This window comes from Vulpes lagopus, chromosome 1, assembly GCF_018345385.1.
Source record: "Vulpes lagopus strain Blue_001 chromosome 1, ASM1834538v1, whole genome shotgun sequence".
Lineage (NCBI taxonomy): Eukaryota > Metazoa > Chordata > Mammalia > Carnivora > Canidae > Vulpes > Vulpes lagopus.
The window spans coordinates 154941061-154961402 of record NC_054824.1 but is presented as its reverse complement, the minus strand read 5'-3'; the positions used below and the strand labels follow the sequence as shown (position 1 = coordinate 154961402).

General features: G+C 43.7%; 2 protein-coding genes across 2 annotated transcripts in view; one reads left to right on the top strand and one right to left on the bottom strand.

The window, feature by feature from the left end:
- Positions 1–9335, bottom strand: part of STYXL2 (serine/threonine/tyrosine interacting like 2) — a 33915-nt gene extending 24580 nt beyond the window's left edge. The window contains exons 1-2 of the mRNA XM_041751740.1: positions 9189–9335; positions 8389–8513 (exon numbers count right to left, since the gene is read on the bottom strand). Of these exons, the coding sequence (XP_041607674.1) occupies positions 8389–8498 (110 nt within the window). The 5' untranslated portion in view covers positions 8499–8513; positions 9189–9335. The remainder of the gene's footprint in view (positions 1–8388; positions 8514–9188) is intronic.
- A 4375-nt stretch (positions 9336–13710) lies between these two features.
- GPA33 (glycoprotein A33) overlaps positions 13711–20342 on the top strand; it is a 46777-nt gene continuing 40145 nt past the window's right edge. The window contains exon 1 of the mRNA XM_041762389.1: positions 13711–13839. Coding sequence (XP_041618323.1) covers positions 13797–13839 — 43 coding nt within the window. The 5' untranslated portion in view covers positions 13711–13796. The remainder of the gene's footprint in view (positions 13840–20342) is intronic.

Sequence of the window (20342 nt, the reverse complement as noted above, 5' to 3'; positions counted from 1 at the left end):
GTAGCATGCTCCCCACTGAGCAGGGAGCTTGATGCAGTATTGGATTCCAGGACCCCAGTATCGTAACCTGAGCTGAAGACAGACGCTCACCCACTGAACCACCCAGGCACCCCAATGGGAGAATATATGCTGTTTTTAGGCAACTCAGTTTGTGGTAATTTGGTAGAGTAGCCTTAGGAAACCAGGTGGGTGGGGTATCTGCTGACTCTGTATATTTAATTTTAAAAAGGCTCAAGCCTTTAACTACAGAGATAAAACAAGAAGGATGGAATTTCAAGCACAAATTAAGTACAGGAGGGACTGTGCTGGCTGGAGACCAACAGCAATGGTGATGATCAGTTGCTCAGAATACAGTATTTGCTTAGAGCAGAATGAGAGAAACATGGTATTTTATTTAACTAGAACATGTAGGTCTCTGGTTAAATAAAAATTTCTTGACATCATGAGTTACTGTCAGATATCTTTCACTGGAAGGAACAGGAAAGAGAATCACCATATTTCAATACCTAATATGATACATGTTTACACATGTTATATACATGTTATAATAATATATGTTACTTATCTTACATATTATAAACAGCATATGTTATATTATATTGTTTAATTTCTACCACTGGGTAAACTATTCCAATTTTATAACTTGAACAAGCTCTCATGGCTAGTAAGTGGTAGAGCAGAGCTTAGTAAGTGGTATAGCAGAGCTGACTTTAATTTTGGCCTCAGTTATACTATTGAAGTTTTTTTTTTAAGATTTTATTTACTTATTTATTCATGAGAGACACAGAGAGGGAGAGAGAGAGAGAGGCAGAGACACAGGCAGAGGGAGAAGCAGGCTCCACGCAGGGAGCCTGACATGGGACTTGATCCTGGGTCTCCAGGATCACGCCCTTGGGCCAAAGGTGGCACTAAGCCTCTGAGCCACCAGGCTGCCCTTGAAGTTCTTTCCATAGCATCGCACTGCCTCCTAGAAGAGACTTTTATTTCCCCTCTCATAGCTTTAAAAAAAAAAAAAAAAGCAAAAGAAGCACAGCTTTTTGAGGTATAATTATTATATAAACATCACGTATTTAATGTGTACAGAGTGGTTAACATTTGACACATGTATATACCTGTGAAACCATCACCACGATCAAGACTGTGAACCTCCCTATGCTCCTCCGAAGTTCCCTTGTGCCCCATCGTAAGCCCCCCTCTCCGCGCCCCCAGCCCTGGGCTCCCCAGGCAACCACTGATTTGCTTTCTAACACTATAGAGAGTCATTTGCATTTCCTGGATTTTTAATATAAATTGAATCATATGGTATGTACTCTTTTATGTCTGACTGCTTTCATTTAGCATAAGAGATTCATCCGTGTTGTTGTATGAATCAATACTTCATTCCTTTTTTCTGCTGAATAGTATTCTGGAGTATAAATTTACCACAGTACACTGTATTTATCCATCCACTGGTTGATGGACGTTTGGCTTGTCTAAGCTATTGCAAATGAAGTTGCTCTGAACATTCATGTACAAGTCTTGGTATGGATGTAGGCTTTCATTTCTCTTGAGTAAATACCCAGGAGTAGAATGAGTAGATCATATAGGTGTAGGTGTACATTTAAGCAGGTGTATGGTCAACTTCTTAAAAAAGTTTATAAAATGGTTGTACCATTTTACATTTCCACCAGTAGCGGGCTTGTTTCAGGTATTCCACATTCTCACTGATATTTGGTATGGTCAGGCTTTTTAACTTTAGGTATTCTATTGGTGTGTAATCGTATCCCACTGTGGTTTTAATTTGCATTCCCCTCAAAATTTTGGATCTTTTCATGTGCTTATTTCCCAGCCACATACCTTCTCTGGTGAAGTATCTGTTTAAATCTTTTGTTCATTTTTAAAATTGGTTGTTTGTTTCTTTTTTATTGGGTTTTGAGGAGTTTTAAAAAATATCTTCTGGGTACAAGCGCTTTATCAGATATGTGATTTGTGAATTTTTCTTCTAGACTGTGGATTGCCTTTTCATTTTTTAAAAATTTTTATTTTTTTATGATAGTCACACACACAGAGAGAGAGAGAGAGAGAGAGAGAGAGAGGCAGAAACAGAAGCAGGCTCCATGCACTGGAAGCCCGATGTGGGATTCGATCCCGGGTCTCCAGGATCACACCCTGGGCCAAAGGCAGGCGCTAAACAGCTGCACCACCCAGGGATCCCTGCCTTTTCATTTTTAAAGATACTATGGATTCATTCATCTATGGTGGTTTAGGCCTGGGTCTGTAGTGCAGACTGAATGATAACTCAAAAGCCAGTGCAGCTGTAATAGTTTATACCTGAAGTTTAACTATGATGATTATTATGGGAAGGTTTTATGATGATTATTGCAGGAAGGGATAGCCCACCAAGTATCACTGTGTGCTTGCCTCCCTTGAAAATCTCTGAAGGGGGCTAGCTAATTTGGGATCAGCTTCAAAAACCAATTGTTAAGGAGCCTACACAAACCAAGAAGAGCATCAAAACCAAGAGGATTCAGCAGGAGAAAATTTGGCTCTGTATGTGGGGCCATGCAAAAGTTCAGCCCATTCCACATGTAAGTGGGGCTTTCAGGCTGAGCCTGATTTTTCCCAGGAGTGAGACTGGCAGCTGGATGGGCTAAAGATTGAGTATCACTGGAACTGCTCGATTACAAACAACTGCTTCTATCCTGTATGTGGCAAGCTAACTTTCTCTGAAACTATGAAACCACCAGAATTGGCCTTCCCTGTCTCCTACCTCCCCTTGCAATGAGTGACCCACTTCTCACCTTCGCATCCAGTGCTCACTGCCTTTCCCAACCAATAATCTGAGAAACTCAATCACACCAACGTGATACACACTTAAACATGTTTATTCCCTAGGGCAGCATTTAAAAACATATATACCCAACTTTTATTTATCCAGCCTACTGTTAATTGGACAGTTTATCAACTTGCTTACACATTTTATACCCTTAATGACTGTTAGCTAATAAAACATTCCTTGACTTCTCTTCTGATGCACAAATGTACTTATTTCTGTTAAGTATGTATTAGGAATGAGCCTGCTGGGTTACAGGACAGGCATATGTGAGCTTTAGTAGTTACTATGAAAGAGTTTTCCAAGTGGTTGTACTAATTTACACTCTCCCTGGCTATGAATGGAGTTCTGATTGTTTTACATCCTCATTTATAGTTGCTATCATTGGGTTTTAATTTTAGATGGCCTAGTGAATATGCAGTAGTATTGAGTTGTGGTTTTAGTCAGAATTTCGATTATATATTTATGCTTTTATTGATTTCTAGCTTCAATCTTCCAAAGTCAAAGAATATATTTTATATGACTTCAAGCATGAAAAATTTGTTGATACACGTATGGCCAGGATATGATCTATTTTGATAAATGTTCCATGTGCATGTGATAAGAATATGTATCCTGCACTTATTGGGTACATGTTCTATAAGTACCAACTAGGTTGACATTGCTTATTGTTTTGCTCAAACTTCTCATATTCTTTTTAAAAAATATTTACTCATTTTAGAAAGAGAGACTGTGTGTGTGTGAATGTGGAGGGAGGGGCAGAGAAGGGAGTGAAGCAGGTTTCTTGCTGAGCATGGAGCCCCATGCAGGGCTCAAGCTCATGACCCTGAGATCATGACCTGAGTGGAAATCAAGAGTCAGATGCTTACCTGACTGAGCCACCAGGCTCTTCCTTCCTATATTCTTAATGATTTTTTGTCGGTCTCATACCATTGGTTGCTGAGATTGTTTTTTAAAAATTTTATGTTTGACTAAGATTGTGGATTTTATTTTTTTCTTTAGTTCTGTCAATTTTTTGCTTTGCACATTTTAAGACTACATTATTAGATCTCAGAAATTTTATTTATTTGTTTAGAAAAGATGTATGTATTATTTGAGAGAGAGAGGGAGAGAAAGAGCATGAGCAGGGTGAGGGGAAGAGGCAGAAGGAGGGGGGAGAGAGAATCTCAAGCAGACTCCTTGCTGAGCTGAAATCAATGGTTGGAGGTTTAACTGACTGAGCCACCCACGTGCCCCAGATCATAGAAATTTTAAATGATTACATCTTCCTGGTGAACCACACCTTTGATCACTGTGAAACATCCTTCTTGGTCTCTAGTAATGCTTGTCTTAAATTCTTCCTTGTCTGAAATCAACAAATACCTTTAATCAGTGTCTGTGATTGTGGCAGTTTGTATTTCCCCAAAACGGCCCTGCTATTTCCCATCTCGCTTCTCTTCAGTGTGACGCTGGTACTCCTGTAATGCTGGCAGAATTTATGTTGCCTCCTTTTGAACCTCTGGGGTCCTGTACATGACCCCTGAGGCTAGGTCATGAAACTCAGTGCATGTTTGCCTTGTTCTCTTGGATGCTAACCCTTGGCATTTGGCTACCGGGCTATGAGAAAGCCCGAACTGGCCCATGTGGGGAGCCCATAGGAAAAGATCACGTTAGGTGCTCTAGCCAACAGCCTGGCTAAGGGCTGGAAGTGAAGTGTCATACTTGTGAAGAAGCCACTAGGCTACCAGCCCTCAGTTGTTGAGTCATCCTTCTTCTTAAGTCTTCCTGGGCTGAAAGTCTTTCCAGCTGGGGCCCTAGACATCTTGGAGTAAAGATGTGCCACACTTCTGTACCTTGTGAGGTTCCTGATTGTTAACATGAAACAGTGGTTGTTTTATGCCACTAAGTTTTGAAGGTACAAGAGCAACTGTAATTGGAACAGTGTAGTATAGGTTTTCTAGTCTTTGTTAATCTTTGTATATCTCTCTCTTTTTTAAAATTTGAAGTAGGATCCATACCCCGGGTGGGGCTGGAATTCATGACCATAAGATCAGGAGCTGCCCACTCTACTGACAGAGCCAGTTGGGTCCCCCTCATATATCTCTATTTCTTAAGGTGTGTCTCTTGTAAACAGCATGTAGGCTTTTTAAAAAACACTAACTCTGACAATTGGAGTATTAGCTTAATATTTTTTTAAGATTTTATTTATTCATGAGAGGTACAGAGCAAGAAGCAGACACATAGGCTGAAGGAGAAGCAGGCTCCCTGTTGGTGAGCCCTAAGCAGGACTTGATCCCAGGACCCTGGGATCACACCCACCGCCAAAGGCAGATTCTCAACCACTGAGCCACCCAGACATCCCAGTTTAATACTTTTAATTGGAGTATTTTTTATTATGATTTTATTATGCTTTAAATTGGAGTATTTCATTTTTATTAGGTTTAAAGTAATTATTTCCACACTTGGGTTTAAATCTACCATCCTACTCCTCTCTTATCATTTGTTATGCTTCCTCTGTACTCTTTTTCTCTTCTTACTTGCCTTCTTTTGGGTTGATCATATTTTAGCTTTGCATCCTCCCCTCATTTGCTTGTTAGTTATACCTTATGTTGTAGAACTTCTAACAATTATGCTATAAATGCACAACACACCTCCTGGACTTCCCATTCACATTTAAAATTTCAGATACCTTCTGCAGATAATAGCTTAAGCTTAGATAGTAAAGTATGCAGACAAGGAGGCAAAGAAAGAAATCAAGACAGAAAAATTGTATCTAAGAAAGAACTTCATGTGTGGTTTCTGACACATGAGGTTGTCTGGTCTATATCCATCAGAAACCTATTAAGTTTTTTTTTTAATGTATATTTTTCTGTTGGACTTTGATTTGCCAACATATAGTATAACACCCAGTGCTCCTCCCATCAAGTGCCCCCCTCAGTGCCTGTCATCCAGTCACCCCATCCCCCCGCCCACCTCCCCTTCCACTACCCCTTGTTCGTTTCCCAGAGTTAGGAGTCTCTCGTGGTTTGTCACCCTTTCTAATTTTTCCTACTCATTTTATCTCTTTTCCCCTATAATCCCTTTCACTATTTTTTATATTCCCCGTATGAGTGAACCTATAAAATGATTGTCCTCCGATTGACTTTCTTCACTCAGCATAATACCCTCCAGTTCCATCCACGTTGAAGCAAATGGTAGGTATTCATCGAGAAACCTATTAAGTTTTTGAAGGGATCCTATTTTCAAAGAATCCAGGGTCCTTAAAAAGTCTTTGGCTGCTTTCAGCCTTAAACAACACTCGGGCCCCCAAATTTCCATAATCAGGACTAGTCTATGAAAGCTATATAGCCTTTAAGGAAAACACACTCTCTAACCTCAGATCAGATGTGGCTCTAGAGGATAACAGACAAGGAAAAAGGCCCAGAGGGTGGAGCTAGAGGCCACAGAGAACAGCACTAGGGAATGCAGCCCTGAGAGTCAAATCAAGGTTAAATCTAGGAGATCTTCCCGCCTCTCAGGCAAACATGCTCATTAATTATATGGGCTAATGACTGCTATGCCTCCCACTCCTCCTTTTATCAAATGGGAGCTTGTTTTGCAGACAACCAGGTGCTGCACTCTGACCTGGGCAAGAGGATGCATACCCTCCAGAGAACCTAGCTTTTTTTTTCTTTCAAGTTTCCTTTTTTTTTTTTTTTTTTTAAGATTTGATTTATTTATTCATGAGAGGCACAGAGAGACAGAGGCAGAGATACAGGCAGAAGGAGAAGTAGGATCCTTGAGGGGAGCCCAATGTGGGACTCGATCCCGGGACTCTGTGTTCCACACCCTGAGCCAAAGGCAGGCTCTCAACTGCTAAGCCACCCAGGCATCCCTCTTTCAAGTTTTAATTTAAATTCCAGTTAGTTTACATACAGAGAACCTAGCCTTTGAACTGCATGTAGCAGTTGGTAAACTGCTTTTGGGATTGTCTCCCTTGGGAGTTTCATGAGTGGGGGGGAAAGGTAGCATGAATATTAACTGTCCACAGAGGAATACTGTGGCTGAGACTGTTATGTATTAGCAAACCCATTTCCTCTTTCCTGGACTCGTGGACCTCATTTCCCACCCTCCCTTATAAGAAAGCATGGCTTTGCTGAGTTCTAGCCAATGGAAAATGAGCGGAAGACAAATAGCCATTTTCAGGCCTGGCCCATAAAAACCTCCCGAGAGATTCTTTATTCTCTTCCCATTTTGTCTTGATGCTGATGAGCACAGTAACTTTAGCAGCCTGCCTTAAAATGGAAGATCTACAGGATAGAAGGAGCCTCAGTTCCTGGATTACTGCTCAGATACCTAGATACCTGTTTTGGCATTTATTTGAGAGAGAAAAAAAATACCCGTTTGCTAAAGCAGCTAGCATTACGCTAACTACTACACAAAGCATCACCTACCTTGACACACACAAAACTATCTCTGCCTTGCCTGGTAGTGTAGAGAGGGGAGGGATCCATTTTAGAAACTCTATCCTGATAGGTTTTCTGAGTGGGAACATAATGCTGAATTTTAAAGGAAAAATCTCCAACATTTGGACAAAGTGTCCTGGCCAATGAGTGATGAATTTCATTCCATTGGGGAAGCCTTTCAAGCTCTGAGAAGCAAGAGCCAGCAAGACCCCAGAAGGACTTCAGAAAAGTGAAGTCAAACAGAAATCATAGATATTTTGAAGGAAAGTTATCTTAAGTTATCTTAGTTGGGTCTTTCCTTCCTTTTTTTTTATACATAAGGAGACATAGGCTCAAGAATTAAAGGGATTCTTCACATAAATTTGGTGACAGAACTAATATTAGAAGTCATGTCCTCTACTTTGATTTATGGCAGAAGAAAATAGATAGGCACACATCCCTATTGCTTCAGCAGGCAAGTAAGCATTTCTTTGATGTCTCATGGTTTTTCTTACAATTTCATGCAAATTTTCCAATCTACCTCATAATACACCCTCAATAACGTTATGTAAAGAAAAATTTTAAATTATGTGTCGTATAATAAAGAGGACTTTCCAGGAAGACACACCGTGTTGATCGACCCCCCGGGCACATTGTCAGTTACCTTCAGGTTTGCACGTATCTCAGTTTGAAAGACACAGCTTGATCACAGATGCAGAATTATCTTAGTACTAGGGCCTGATCTTATGCCTCTTCCTGTCCTGATGCCTCCCATGCAGTCTGTGGTCTAGCATCCTCATATTCAGCCTCAATCCTAGTGAGTCAAGCATCACTCTCCAGGTAGACCTATCAGATTCCTAGGTTCTGGTCCAGCATCACTTCCTCCAGGAAGCTTCCTATGGACCCATCCAAGTCCAACTTTCCCTGGCCCACCCTGCACTAGACCTGAGGCATACTGATTCTAGCACTTACAATGCCACATCACAATGTAGTCTGTCTGCTTATTTGCCTCTTCCAGCAAGTATGACACATAAAAAATAATCAATAATATTTGTTAAATGAATGAACTTAACATGGTGACTGTAGGCTCCCTGGGGCGCATATCTCATCCTGCTCCCCAGCCCACTCCTGCTGTGGCTGCAGGGGTAGGGAGCACAACAAGTATACACTTACTGGCTGGGGGAGGGGCTCCGGAGGTACTGGGCCTGCACGGCCCTCACATCGGCTTCATCCTCTTCACTTGGGACTACCTGCTCCTCCTCTGGGTCCCCACTGGTCGCCATGACAGCCTGCAGTCCCTGTAAGTTTGGCATGAGAAAGGTGGTTAGGAAATTAGCTTCTGGAAGTTTTGTGGGGAGAAGGGGTATATTAGTGATGTCAGGGGGGAAGGTCACCACATGCTACTACTTTGGTGGGGAAAGGAACCACGGGGAAAAAACCCAGTCTAACTTGGACCAGCTACTGTTAACCAGTATGCCAAGACACACACCTCAGCCATATAAACTGTCTACCTTAGAGTCACATTATTTAAGAAATGAAAACTTGGCTCCTTCCTCAGATTCCAGTAAGGAAGCAGAGAGGGGACTGGGGTCCTGGGTTTACATTAATATAGCTAAACTAGTTGGAAAGCACTGAATTCCCTAGATCAGAAAGGTCTTTATTGAAACTCCTAGGTGTACACACACATATGCACACGTGGGGACACATGTATATAGCACACACCCCACCTGCACACAGGAATACACCTTTCCCTCTGTTGGGGGGAGGTGCAGCTGGCCTTCTTCAGTATCTCTAACCAAGGCCACAGGAGTCATTGCCTTTGACTCAGGCACCATCCCACAGCCTATTAAAGAACATGAAATCCCTCAGGAGCTGGTCCCACACATGGCTGGGCCCTGACACTCGAGGCAGCCCGCCCTTCTACTTATAAGTCTTGGATTCACAGGACAAAATGAAGGGAAAAGCACACTCACCACTGGCTTGCCTGTACCTCCACACCAAAGGACAGTCACCCAGGGGCTCAGGGACCCAGATAAAATGGCCAAAAGTTCTGACTAGTGAGAGGGAACAACCTCTCTCCTCTCTTCAGGGCTTCTTCTCTGAGGGGCAGGACAGCTGTTAACAGGAAATCTTAGCTACCTTCTAAATTTAGCCTCTGGCCCCACAGCCTGGCAGATCTCTAGGAGGAAGGAATGCAGTCTCAGGACCCAGACCTGAAAGCAGGCCCCACTTAACTCTTTCCCTCCTGGCAGATTCTCTGGACACTGGACACTGACCAAGGAGCAAAGTTAGGAGGTCACATTCCATTGATGGTGAGACCTAAAGAAAAGGGTTTTGGGGGGCTTGCTCTCTATACTCTCCTGCCTGAAGCTACCTATTCAAAGTCTTTCCAGAAGATGATCTGATACCAAAAATCTAGAAGAATGAAACAAACTATATCTCAGCCCCATGTCAGTCTAGAGGGTGCTAGGAAAAAATACCTGATATGTAGAATGGGCAGGGGTCTCTGATAGACACCAGGAGAGCACTATGGTGCTACTAAAGGATATAGTCATGGCTGTGACCAGGCTTACATTTCTTTGAACAGCAATGACTGTGGATAGTAAAGCAGACAGTTGTACTCACCTTCCACAGTCACCGCCACACTCACACTCACAGTGATGGTCAAGTGGCAAGGATCGAAGGTATAAAAATTCCACGAGCTTCAGGGTGTGTAGGTGGCTCAGTTGGTTAAGCATCCAATTCTTGATTTCGGCTCAGGTTATGATCTCAGAATTGTGAGATCCAGCCCCGCGTTGGGTTCCATGCTAGGTGTGGAGCCTGCTTAAGATTTTCTCTCTCTTTTTCTCTCTGTTTTGCCCTATGCCCCTCCCTCCACCACACTCTCTAAAAAAAAAAAAAAATCCACGAACTTCATTAACTTCAAATGAGCACATAACCCACTCTATCCCACTTTGTCACCTCTTGCCATTCCCATGACCAAAGCAAACCAAAGCATCCCACACATTCTATAATTATGCCTTCATCCATCCATCTATCCATTCATTTATCTACCCGTTCACAAATTACCCACTATGTGTCAGGCACTATACTTGACCAAAGTTAGTAAGATACATAATTACATGCTCAAAACAGTCCTTCCTCTTAGCTAAGTGGAACAATGCCCTGCACATAGTATCATCAAAAATTGGCTGAATAAATGAATGAGCTCACAGTTTATTAGGAGGAATGAGACACAGGTCAAAAATAACTCAAGCATAAGGCAGAATGTTGTTAGTATCCTGAGAGAGATCCAGAGCTGTGTGAGTTCAAAGAAGGGAAGAGCCCTGAAGAAGTCAGGAAAGCCTTCATAGAAAAAGTAATGATACATGCATTGGCCTTTAAAAAACAAGTTGGATTATAACAGCAAGTGTGATGGGGGAAGGAATGCCAGAGGGGATAGCATGGACAAAGTTTGGGGATGTCAGTGGTTAGAGCTGGAAAAAAAGCAAACAGGTTGTGTGGCAGAGACTTGGCAGGGCTGGAGTGGGGGGCTCCTTTGGGAAGAGTGACCAAGGAACACATCTCAGAGGATGCATATGACGCCACCATGGACCAGTCGCCAAACCTCCAATCTGCGGTCAAAATAGGGACCCATTAATTGACTGCCAAAGAATGACCACAACTGAGAATGGGGGTTCATTTCATGCCCACACATTTCAAGGATCCATAAAGATGAAAAATGGCTTGAGAGAGAGGTGAGAAGAGGCGGTAAGGGTCAGGGAAGGACTAAAGGGCTGCATCAGTCAGGGTAAAGCTCAAGATGACAGGACACCAGCACAGAGAATGAGAGGGTGGCAAGGAAGTGAGGGAGGAAAAGTTGGAGAGCCAACACACCTAAGAGAGGCAACAGATAATGAGGGAGCCACTCAGGAGAAAGACATAGCCCCTGCCTTCTATATACCCTGAGTTACCTATAGAGTGTGACATCAAGTCGCTGCAATGGTAAACTAGAAATTAGAAAACTACTTACTAGCCATGTGACCTTTGAGAAGTCATTTCACTTCTCTGAGACTCAGATCCCTGTTTGTAAAATAGAGATGAGTAATACTCATCTCCCCATCTTGTTCTGACTGCTCAACTAAAGTGAGGCCCTGCCCCTGCCCCAATTTCATTTCCTATACCATGTTTCAGGTTATGTTCCCCACAGTACCACCACCCTTTTTTTTTTTTTTAAATTTTTATTTATTTATGATAGTCACAGAGAGAGAGAGAGAGAGGCAGAGACACAGGCAGAGGGAGAAGCAGGCTCCATGCACCGGGAGCCCGATGTGGGATTCGATCCTGGGTCTCCAGGATCGCGCCCTGGGCCAAAGGCAGGCGCCAAACCGCTGCGCCACCCAGGGATCCCTACCACCACCCTTTAAGTAGGGTGACCAACCATTCCGACTTTGCTTGGGACTAAGAGATTCCAGGGCCAAGGAACTTCCTCTTTTAAAACCAGGACAGTTCCATGAGGGAAAAGACAGTCCCTTTAATAAAGGGTTGCTGGGAAAACTGGAGAGCTACATGCAAAAGAGTGAAACTGGACCACTTTCTTATACCATACACAAAAATAAACTCCAAATGGACCTAAATGTGAGACATGAAACAATAAAACTCCTAGAAGTAAACACAGACAGTAATTTCTTTAACATCAGCCACAGCAACATTTTTCTAGATATGTCTCCTAAGGCAAGGGAAACAAAAGCAAAAATAAACTATTGGGACTACACCAAAATAAAAAGCTTTTTTTGCACAGTGAAAAAAAATCAACAAAATGAAAGGACAACTTACTGATTGGGAGAAGGTATTCACAAAGGATATATCCTACGAGGAGTTAATATCCAAATTATATAAAGAACTTATATAACTCAATATCAAAAAAACCAAATAACCTGATTTAAAAATGCAAAGAGGACCTGAATATCATTTTCCCAAAAAATACTTAGGGATGGCCTACAGACATATGAAAAGATGCTCAATATCACTCATTATCAGGAAAATGCAAATCAAAACCCAAAGGAGATATCATTTTACACATGCCAGCATGGATAAAATAATAATAATTTTAAAAAGACAACAAATTACAAGTGTTGGCAAGGATGTGGAGAAAAAAAAACCCTCTTGTGTTGTTGGTGCAGCCACTGTGGAAAAGTATGGAGGCTCCTCAAAAAATTAAAAATAGGAAAAAAAAATTAAAAATAGGAATACCATATGACCCAGTAATTCCACTACTGAATATACACCCAAAGAAAATGAAAACACTAATTGGAAAAGATATATACACTCTTATATTTATTGGAGCATCTCTTACAGAAGTCAAGATACGGAAGCAACTGAAATGTCCACAAGATGGGGATATGAGTATTACACATCTCTATTTTACAACCAGGGATCTGAGTCTCGGAGTATATGAAGAATATTACTTCTCCATAAAAAAGAATGAGATCCTGTCATTTCCAACAGTGTGGATGGACCTAGAGAACATTATACTAAGTGAAATAAATCAGACAAAGATAAATGCCATATGATTTCACTTACATGTGGAATCTAAAACAAATGAATAAACAAACAAAAAAGCAGAGGCCCATAAATACAGAGAACAAACTGATGGTTGCCAGAGGGAAGAGGGGAAAAATAGGTGAAGGGGAGTAGGAGATACCATCTTCCAGTTACAGAATAAGTCACAAGAATAAAAGGCACAACATAGAGAATTCTAGTTAATGGTATTCTAATAGTATTGTATGGTGACAGGTGGTAGCTACACATGTGAGCATAGCATAAAGTCTAAATGCGTGGAATCACTGTGTTGTGCATCTAAAACTAATGTAACATTGTGTCTAGTTCAACTGTACCTCAATTTTTTTGAAAACAAAAAGACAATTTCAAGCAAACTGAGGCAAGTTAGTCACCGTATTTCTAAGATTCTTTGTTTATTTTGTCTTCTTTGTTTACTTCTGTACTTTCTATCTCCCCAACCAAATTATCAGCTTTCTGAACATAGAGACTTCCTGCCTTTTTCATGGCTACGTCTGTCGCATGGGTGGGCTGGGGTTGTAGGAAAGGGAGAGAAGGAGAGGAACAGATCCTATTGTGCTTTGGAGTATTTCAGCAATTGTGGGCAACACCCCTCTTTTATTGGCTTTGAAAGCCTGCTTCCAAGATCATTCCCTTTTTATTACAAGATGATAATTTCCTATCTGTTATAGAAGCCCACACCTTGGTGAGAAGCCCAGGACTTTGTACACCTGCCAAGTGGAGAAAAGGTGGGGGGGGGGGCAGGGGACTGGTTCAAGGAGAAAATGGGGAAGGTTCCTCTTGGGGCCTCTGGTGGAGTAGGAGGAGCACGAGCCCAGTCCCATAGGTGAGCTCACCTGCCAGTCCCGTTGAGTAGCACAGTGTGTGGGGGCCAGGCTGGGCAAAGGTAAACAGGAAAAGGGAAACCACAAGGACAGAGGGCTGGGTCAGGCTAGGGCTGCTTTAACTTTAAATAGTCAGCCCAGACCTGTGCAGAGCCAATCCCTGCCAGGCTGGGCTTCGGGCACCAAGGAAGCAAGACCATGGTAGGGAAGATGTTGCCTGTGCTGTGGATGCTCTGCGCAGGTGAGTGGGCCACTTCCCTGTCCAGCATTCAGGGGTGGGTGAAACAAGGGGACTGAGTGTTGACCATCTCCCAGAGCCTCCCCAGGAGTCACCTCCAGTGACAAAGTTGCATCCCTGCTGGGCAGAATTATAGGTTCTGTTATGCAGGCAGTAGGTTCTAGGCCAGCACCCAGTATGGAATGGTTTGTATATGCATGTTAATAAATAAAATTCCAGCCCATTTCTGGACTGGATAATTCATAAATTTTCAAGACCATTAATTCTGATCCCAAATCAGATCATAAGTTCTGACATAAGATCTGACAACAGGGACTAGGTATTTGAAATCAAGTTTGTCCTGGAAAATCCCAGATGTGGGGTTCTAGATATGTTCACTCCCTAGGATTTTAGCATTGCTTTAAAACCAGAGAAAAAGGCAATGGTAAAAGTGATAACTTCTCCATCACATGTAGAGAAACCAAGGCAGAGAGAAAATGCAACTTAAAATCATTCCCAGAGCAAGAGAAGACTCAAACCTTTCAAAAACCAAACTAGAAAGGCCCTTTCCAAAGGTTAAAGCTCTTCAGCCCTTCTGATACCCCAGTCATTGAAAACTTGGAAGATGGGGAAGCCCTACAAAGTAGAAACCAAACATTTGTTGATATAATGATTAAATCCAAATCAAGTGTTATTAAATAGTAAAGTTGTTGCGTGGTGCCCATGGAGTGTTTAAGCCTTAGGATGGAGGCCTTGACATTCAGGGTACTAGGTACAGGGAAGAAGCAGAATGGAGAATGGAAGTTGAGAGATTGGGGTGAGGGAATTTGAGGAGTATCTCTAATTCAGTGTATTGGGCTATGCTGAGAAATCCCATCAGCCTGCGATTTAGAAACTGTTACAGGCTTCAGGGGTCCGGAAAGAATGGGGAGGAGGCAAAGAGTTTTACATGGAAACGTAGGAGCCCTAAGGTCTGGGAACTAGGGCCAAGGAGGCTCTGACTTAGAGCTTGATTTTCAGCTCCTACAGCAAACCTCAGGACCAGCTGGCCGACCTGCCAGGCAGGCCTCACTCTTATCACTCAAACCTGATCTTTGAGACCTCAGGTAGAGGTGCTGGGGAAGGACTGGGTCAAGGCTTAGAGGTAGCCCTGGAAAAGACCAATGGGCTCCATCTGGCTCCAGCCAAGAGACCCAACTGCCTGGGGGCGGAGATGCCCTCATGATCAGGCCAGAGGGCCTGGTTCCTTCATTCCTTCATCCAAACCTCTTTACTGATCACATAGTTTGTGCAGGCCTCTCAGGAGTGAGGATTGTGAAATGATTGCAGCCCTGAGGCACCTATCTCAGCCATCAGATCCAGACGGTATGGATACTTCAAGTCCAGAGGGAGGCTGAAAGCAAAAAACCATCCTTCCTGGACAAAGCGAGGGACACTCTGATACTTTTCTTTGGAGCTGGAAGCCTTGCTAGGGATGCATCTCCTTCCCCCACCCCCAGGACACATCCCTGCAATCACTGCATTTTTTGGTCTAGGAAAAACTCTAGAATAAAACAGCTCCCCCAGCTTAGAATGAAAAGTGGCCTTAACTCTGAATTGCCTGGAGCAAGTACATTTTCCCTCTTCCTTTGAGAAGGCATGTGACCCTGGGGTGAACTCCTCCACTGGAACCAGTTCTCGGGCCTGTGTTCAGACTCGGTGAAGTGTATTTTCTGCCCCCAGCCCCTCCCATCTGCCCGCCCAGACTGCCCAGTCCAGATTCACATGCCCGCCACCTGTGGCTTCACACCTTACAGTGGGAGTGGAAGCCTGGGTTGGTGGCTGGGTGGGTGGTCAGCTCGAGGCATACGGACAGTTTGCCAAATGAAAATATTTGTGGGCAGGATGCCTGGGTGGCTCTGCCTTCGGCGCAGGCATGATCCTGGAGCCCCGGGATGAGTCCCGCATCAGGCTCCCTGTGGGGAGCCCGCTATTCCCTCTGACTATGTCTCTGCCTCTCTCTGTGTCTCTCATGAATAAATAATTAAATCTTAAAAAAAAAAGAGAGAAAATATTTGGGGGCAAAATAGCCATTGACATGTGCAAGTGAGCAATGAAGGTGTTCAGAGGTCAAATCTAAGAGCAACTGGGTGGCCCTCCCCACTATGTCTCATGAAAGCACACTAGAGGGAGGAACACGGAAATGAAGGAGAGCTTCCTGAAGGAGGTGGAGCTTGAGCTGGGTTCCAGAGGACCTACTGGCCTTTGCCCTTCTTCCTTTCTCCATCTGAACATGCGCAGTAATAACCTAGATTTTAGTGATGTACTGGGCAGAGCAACACCCAGCTGATGAGCCAGTCGGCCCCAGAACTCAACAGACCCTAGGGAGGCAGAACATATCACATATGGAAGGGACCCAAATAGAAGGTGGTACATTAGAAAACTTAAAAAGAATACTACGACCAACTAAAAATCAGTCTGACAATTCTAAACACTGTCAGTGACAAAATATTTCACCCTTCCAGAGCAGATGTTCCCATCCTCTCCTATCATGGCACTCTACGGCCATCACAAGACTTGGGGCAGCCTTCTTCCTATACTGACTTTAGCGCAGGGTGAATTAAGTCACCTTTATAAACCTCAGTTTCCCACTCTGTGAAATGGGCAGGGCAATCTATAACATGTCAAAATGCAGCGTGCCTCCCACAGGGTTGTTATGGATAGTAAATAGGTTTGTAAATCTTGGAACAGTGCCTGACATAATAAGCATTCAATACATGCCAGTTATTATTATTATTGATATTATTAGTGTGGGCAAGTGTAAATTACAGAGAATTAGTAGACTTTGGGGATCAGTCGCCTGAGTGCTGGTATCTGGTAGAAGTGTGTCCAGAAAGAGAGTTGGAGGGACACCTGGGTGGCTCCGCAGTTGAGCATCTGCCTTTGGCTCACGTTGTGATCCTGGAACCCCAGGATGGAGTCCTGCATTGGGCTCCTCACGGGGAGCCTGCTTCTCCCTCTGCCTGTGTCTCTGCCTCTCTCTCTCTGTGTGTCTCTCATGAATAAATAAATAAATCTTAAAAAAGAAAGAAAGAAGAAAGAAAGAAAGAAAGAAAGAAAGAAAGAAAGAAAGAAAGAAAGAAAGAAGAAAGTCAGAGTCACTGTAGATGAACCCTGAGTTACCACCCCTCCCGAAGGCTGCTAGAGAAAACACCCCAACTTGGACACAGAACTAAGGTTCTTCCCTTTCGGGAAATTGCCAGCCACTGGACTGATGAGACTCAATGTGATGGAAGAAGCTGCACAAGGAGAAACCCACCAGAGAGAAAATGTCCATAAGCAGATCTGCCTGGAGTCACTAAAATCTTTGAAGACTTGATAAGAGACACAAACAAAAAAGTCCCATCTTCCTGAACTAGAGGAAACTTTTTTGAAGGTTAAATGAGAAAAACTTAGGAAGGTACTGCTCTACACAGAGAAATAAAGGAATCATCCCAAAATATACTAGATGAGAAAATACAACTTTTCTCCCCATCTAAAAATATTTCAATAAATCCATAGATGCTTGATCCATAGAGAGGGGTCTTTTCTGGGATCTAAGTGTCCAAGTTCCTGAACTGAAACTGATATGCCATTTTAGAATCTTTCCCAGGGGTCTTTGCTAGAGCCACAATTCCTAGCAGGATAACTTTCCCTAAAAGACTTAACGTTTGTCCACTCTGAAGTACTGTGTTTCTGTTGGTCACACAGGCTTGGAGAGCTCCCTGTGGTCTGCCCTGTCAGAGTGTGGCACGTCTGAGCTCAGTGTCACCTGCATGTCTAAGCTCCATGCAGTGACCTGGCCCAGGCCATGAGGTTTACAGGTCTAGGCCTCAGACGTGCACATCTGATGAGAGTCAGATGAGAGAGTGGCTTTTGTCCAGTTAACCTTGACTCTGAGAGGGTGGTATTCAGGCCAGAGTCAGGGTGGTGTCAGCCTGCAAGCCTGCTGTGAGATGGGCAGCCCAGCCTTTCATCTGCTCCGTGGGTGTGAGCCCCATTGCCACTCCAATCCCCAGCACCTGGCTCCCACTTGGGGCCTGGGCACCACCTGCTGCTGGTATCTGAACAAAAGTCAGAAGCCAGTGCTCCCAGGGAGCTCATGTGCCTGGGGAATTACACTGTCTGCCTGCCAGAGATGCAGTCGGGATTAAAATGCCCCAGTCCCAGCCACAGCCTCAAAGGGGAAGATGTAACCGTCAGCCTAAGAGGGGTATGTGTGCAAAGGGGGTAGAGTGATGGTCTAGGGCAGTGGCTATCAACTCTGGCTGCCCATCAGAATCACCTGGGTAGTAAAAAAACAGATGCCCAGGCCCCCCAGACCTTCTGAGTTAGAATTATGGGGGGCAGGATCTGGGTCTCTCTTTGATTTTGACAGAGTTACCCTGGTGATTCTGACACGCAAGTTACTGGAACTAGATAGGGTTAGATCCTGAAACTAGAAGGAAAGTAGGTGTCATCAACAGTCAGCTTCTGTTGCTGGGGCTGATACTCTGCCCGGGACTTGGCTCAGTTTTGCGCCATCTGGCGGCTTCCCGGAGTTCCTGTCCAGCACCTGATTCCATGACCCAAGAGCATTCTCACACTTTTGTGTACATAGAAGTCACCTGGGGATCTTGTTAAAATGCAGACTGATTCCGTAGGGCAGGGTCTGAGATTCTGCATTTCTAGCAAGCTTCCAAGTGATGCAGCTACTGATTTAGAGACTTGTGTTTAAGAAATAAGGCTCAGGGAGGAACTAGTTTGTGGGCACAGGTGTGGTCCTCATTTTGCCTTTGTTTCCCAGTCCCAACCCCGGACGGGTAACCCAGCCGTACTGCTTCCTGTGATGTTGGTCCCTAGGATGCCTGTGGGAAAGTGTGCCTGGCCAGCCTGTGCTTGTATTCCTGACAGCGCTTGACCCTGCTAATCCCTCCTCCCTCCTGAAACTATTCTGTTGCTCCCATGATACACCCTCTCCGGGTTCTCCTCCTAGATCCCTGGCTTCTTGCAGGTCTTCTTTGCAGCTTCACTCTCCTATGCCCACTAAGAAATGTCAGAGCTCCTCACACCAAGACCCACTTCTATTTTCACTCTAGACCTCATATCCACATTCATGTCTCTAAGTGACACCCATTTCCAACTGACTCACAATTTGTCTCCAAACCCAACCTCTCTCCTGAGCTACATACCCACAAATCCAACAGCCCATGTGACCTCTCAACTTAAATGTCTCAGAAGCACTGCAAACTCACAAACTGAAAAGAAAACCCATAATCTTCCCCCCACCCTCAACCTGGGCTTTCTCAGTGGTCTCTGCACCATAAATGACTCCCATCCATCCAAGAATGAAAGCTAGAAACCTAGCAGTCACCCGTTACGGTTCTTCTACTGCTATGTAATGAACGATCCTGAAACTTAAAACAAGAAAATAATTTATTTTGCTCACAGATTCACAATTTTGTTGGGGCTTGGCAGGGACAGTCTGTCCTTGCTTCATGCAGCATCACTTGGGGTGACTTGACTGGGATTGGAACACCCACTTCCAAGATGGTGCACTTACTGGCGGGCAAGTTGGTGCTAACTCTGATTCCTCTCTTTGTGGGCCTCTCCTCAGGAAAGTCTGGGCATCTTCAGAGCATGGTAGCTGGAGTCTAAAAGCAAACATCTAAAGAGAAAGAAAATGAAAGCTGCCAGTACCTTAAGGTCTAGCCCAGATATTGACTGAGCATCGCTTCTACCACGTTCTACTGGTCAGGGAGTCACAGAACCCAGACTCAAGGAAAGGGACATGAACCTCACCTCTGGATGAGAGGAGTTTCAAAGTATTTGGGGACCATATTTTAGAATCCCCGTATCACCCAGTAATACCTCCTTCTCCCTCAGCTACAAATTCAAGTCATCACTGTGCCCTGACGATTTTAGCTCTTTTGAATCTGCTTACTTTTCTGTTTCTCTGCCGCTAGCTGATGTGAGCTGCCTCTCCTAAGCTGCTTCCATAACCTCTAACTGGCCTTTGCACGCTTGTTCTGCTCCTTCTATCTGTTCTCCATGCTGGAGCCAGCATGATCTTTTAAAAAAAAATTGTGATCAAGTCACTCCCCCTATTTAAAGCTCTTCAGTGATTTCTCACTAGCACTAGAATAAAGACTCAAATCATAAGGACAGGTTCTCTAAGTTATATTTAAGTTTTATAAATCACTGAAGTGTTCCCCAAGCCCCAGTATTTCAGCACCCTGATCTCCCAGAGTGCCTCCTATACCTTGAATAGTACAAAAATTTTTGTCATGTCACATCTTTTACTCCTTGATTTGGAAAAATATCACCACCTCCACCTGTAGTATCCACACCTTCCTTTTTTCCTAATTTTCAGAGGTCACACGTCCCTTTCCTCCATTTAAGCCTTCCCAGGTCACTCTGGGCCCCACTGATTTCTTCCTAACAGGAATATATAGTCTCAACCACCTCTTTGGCATCTGTTATATTGCCATTTAACCTTTCACCCACTTCGGGCCTGTCTTCCTCAATAA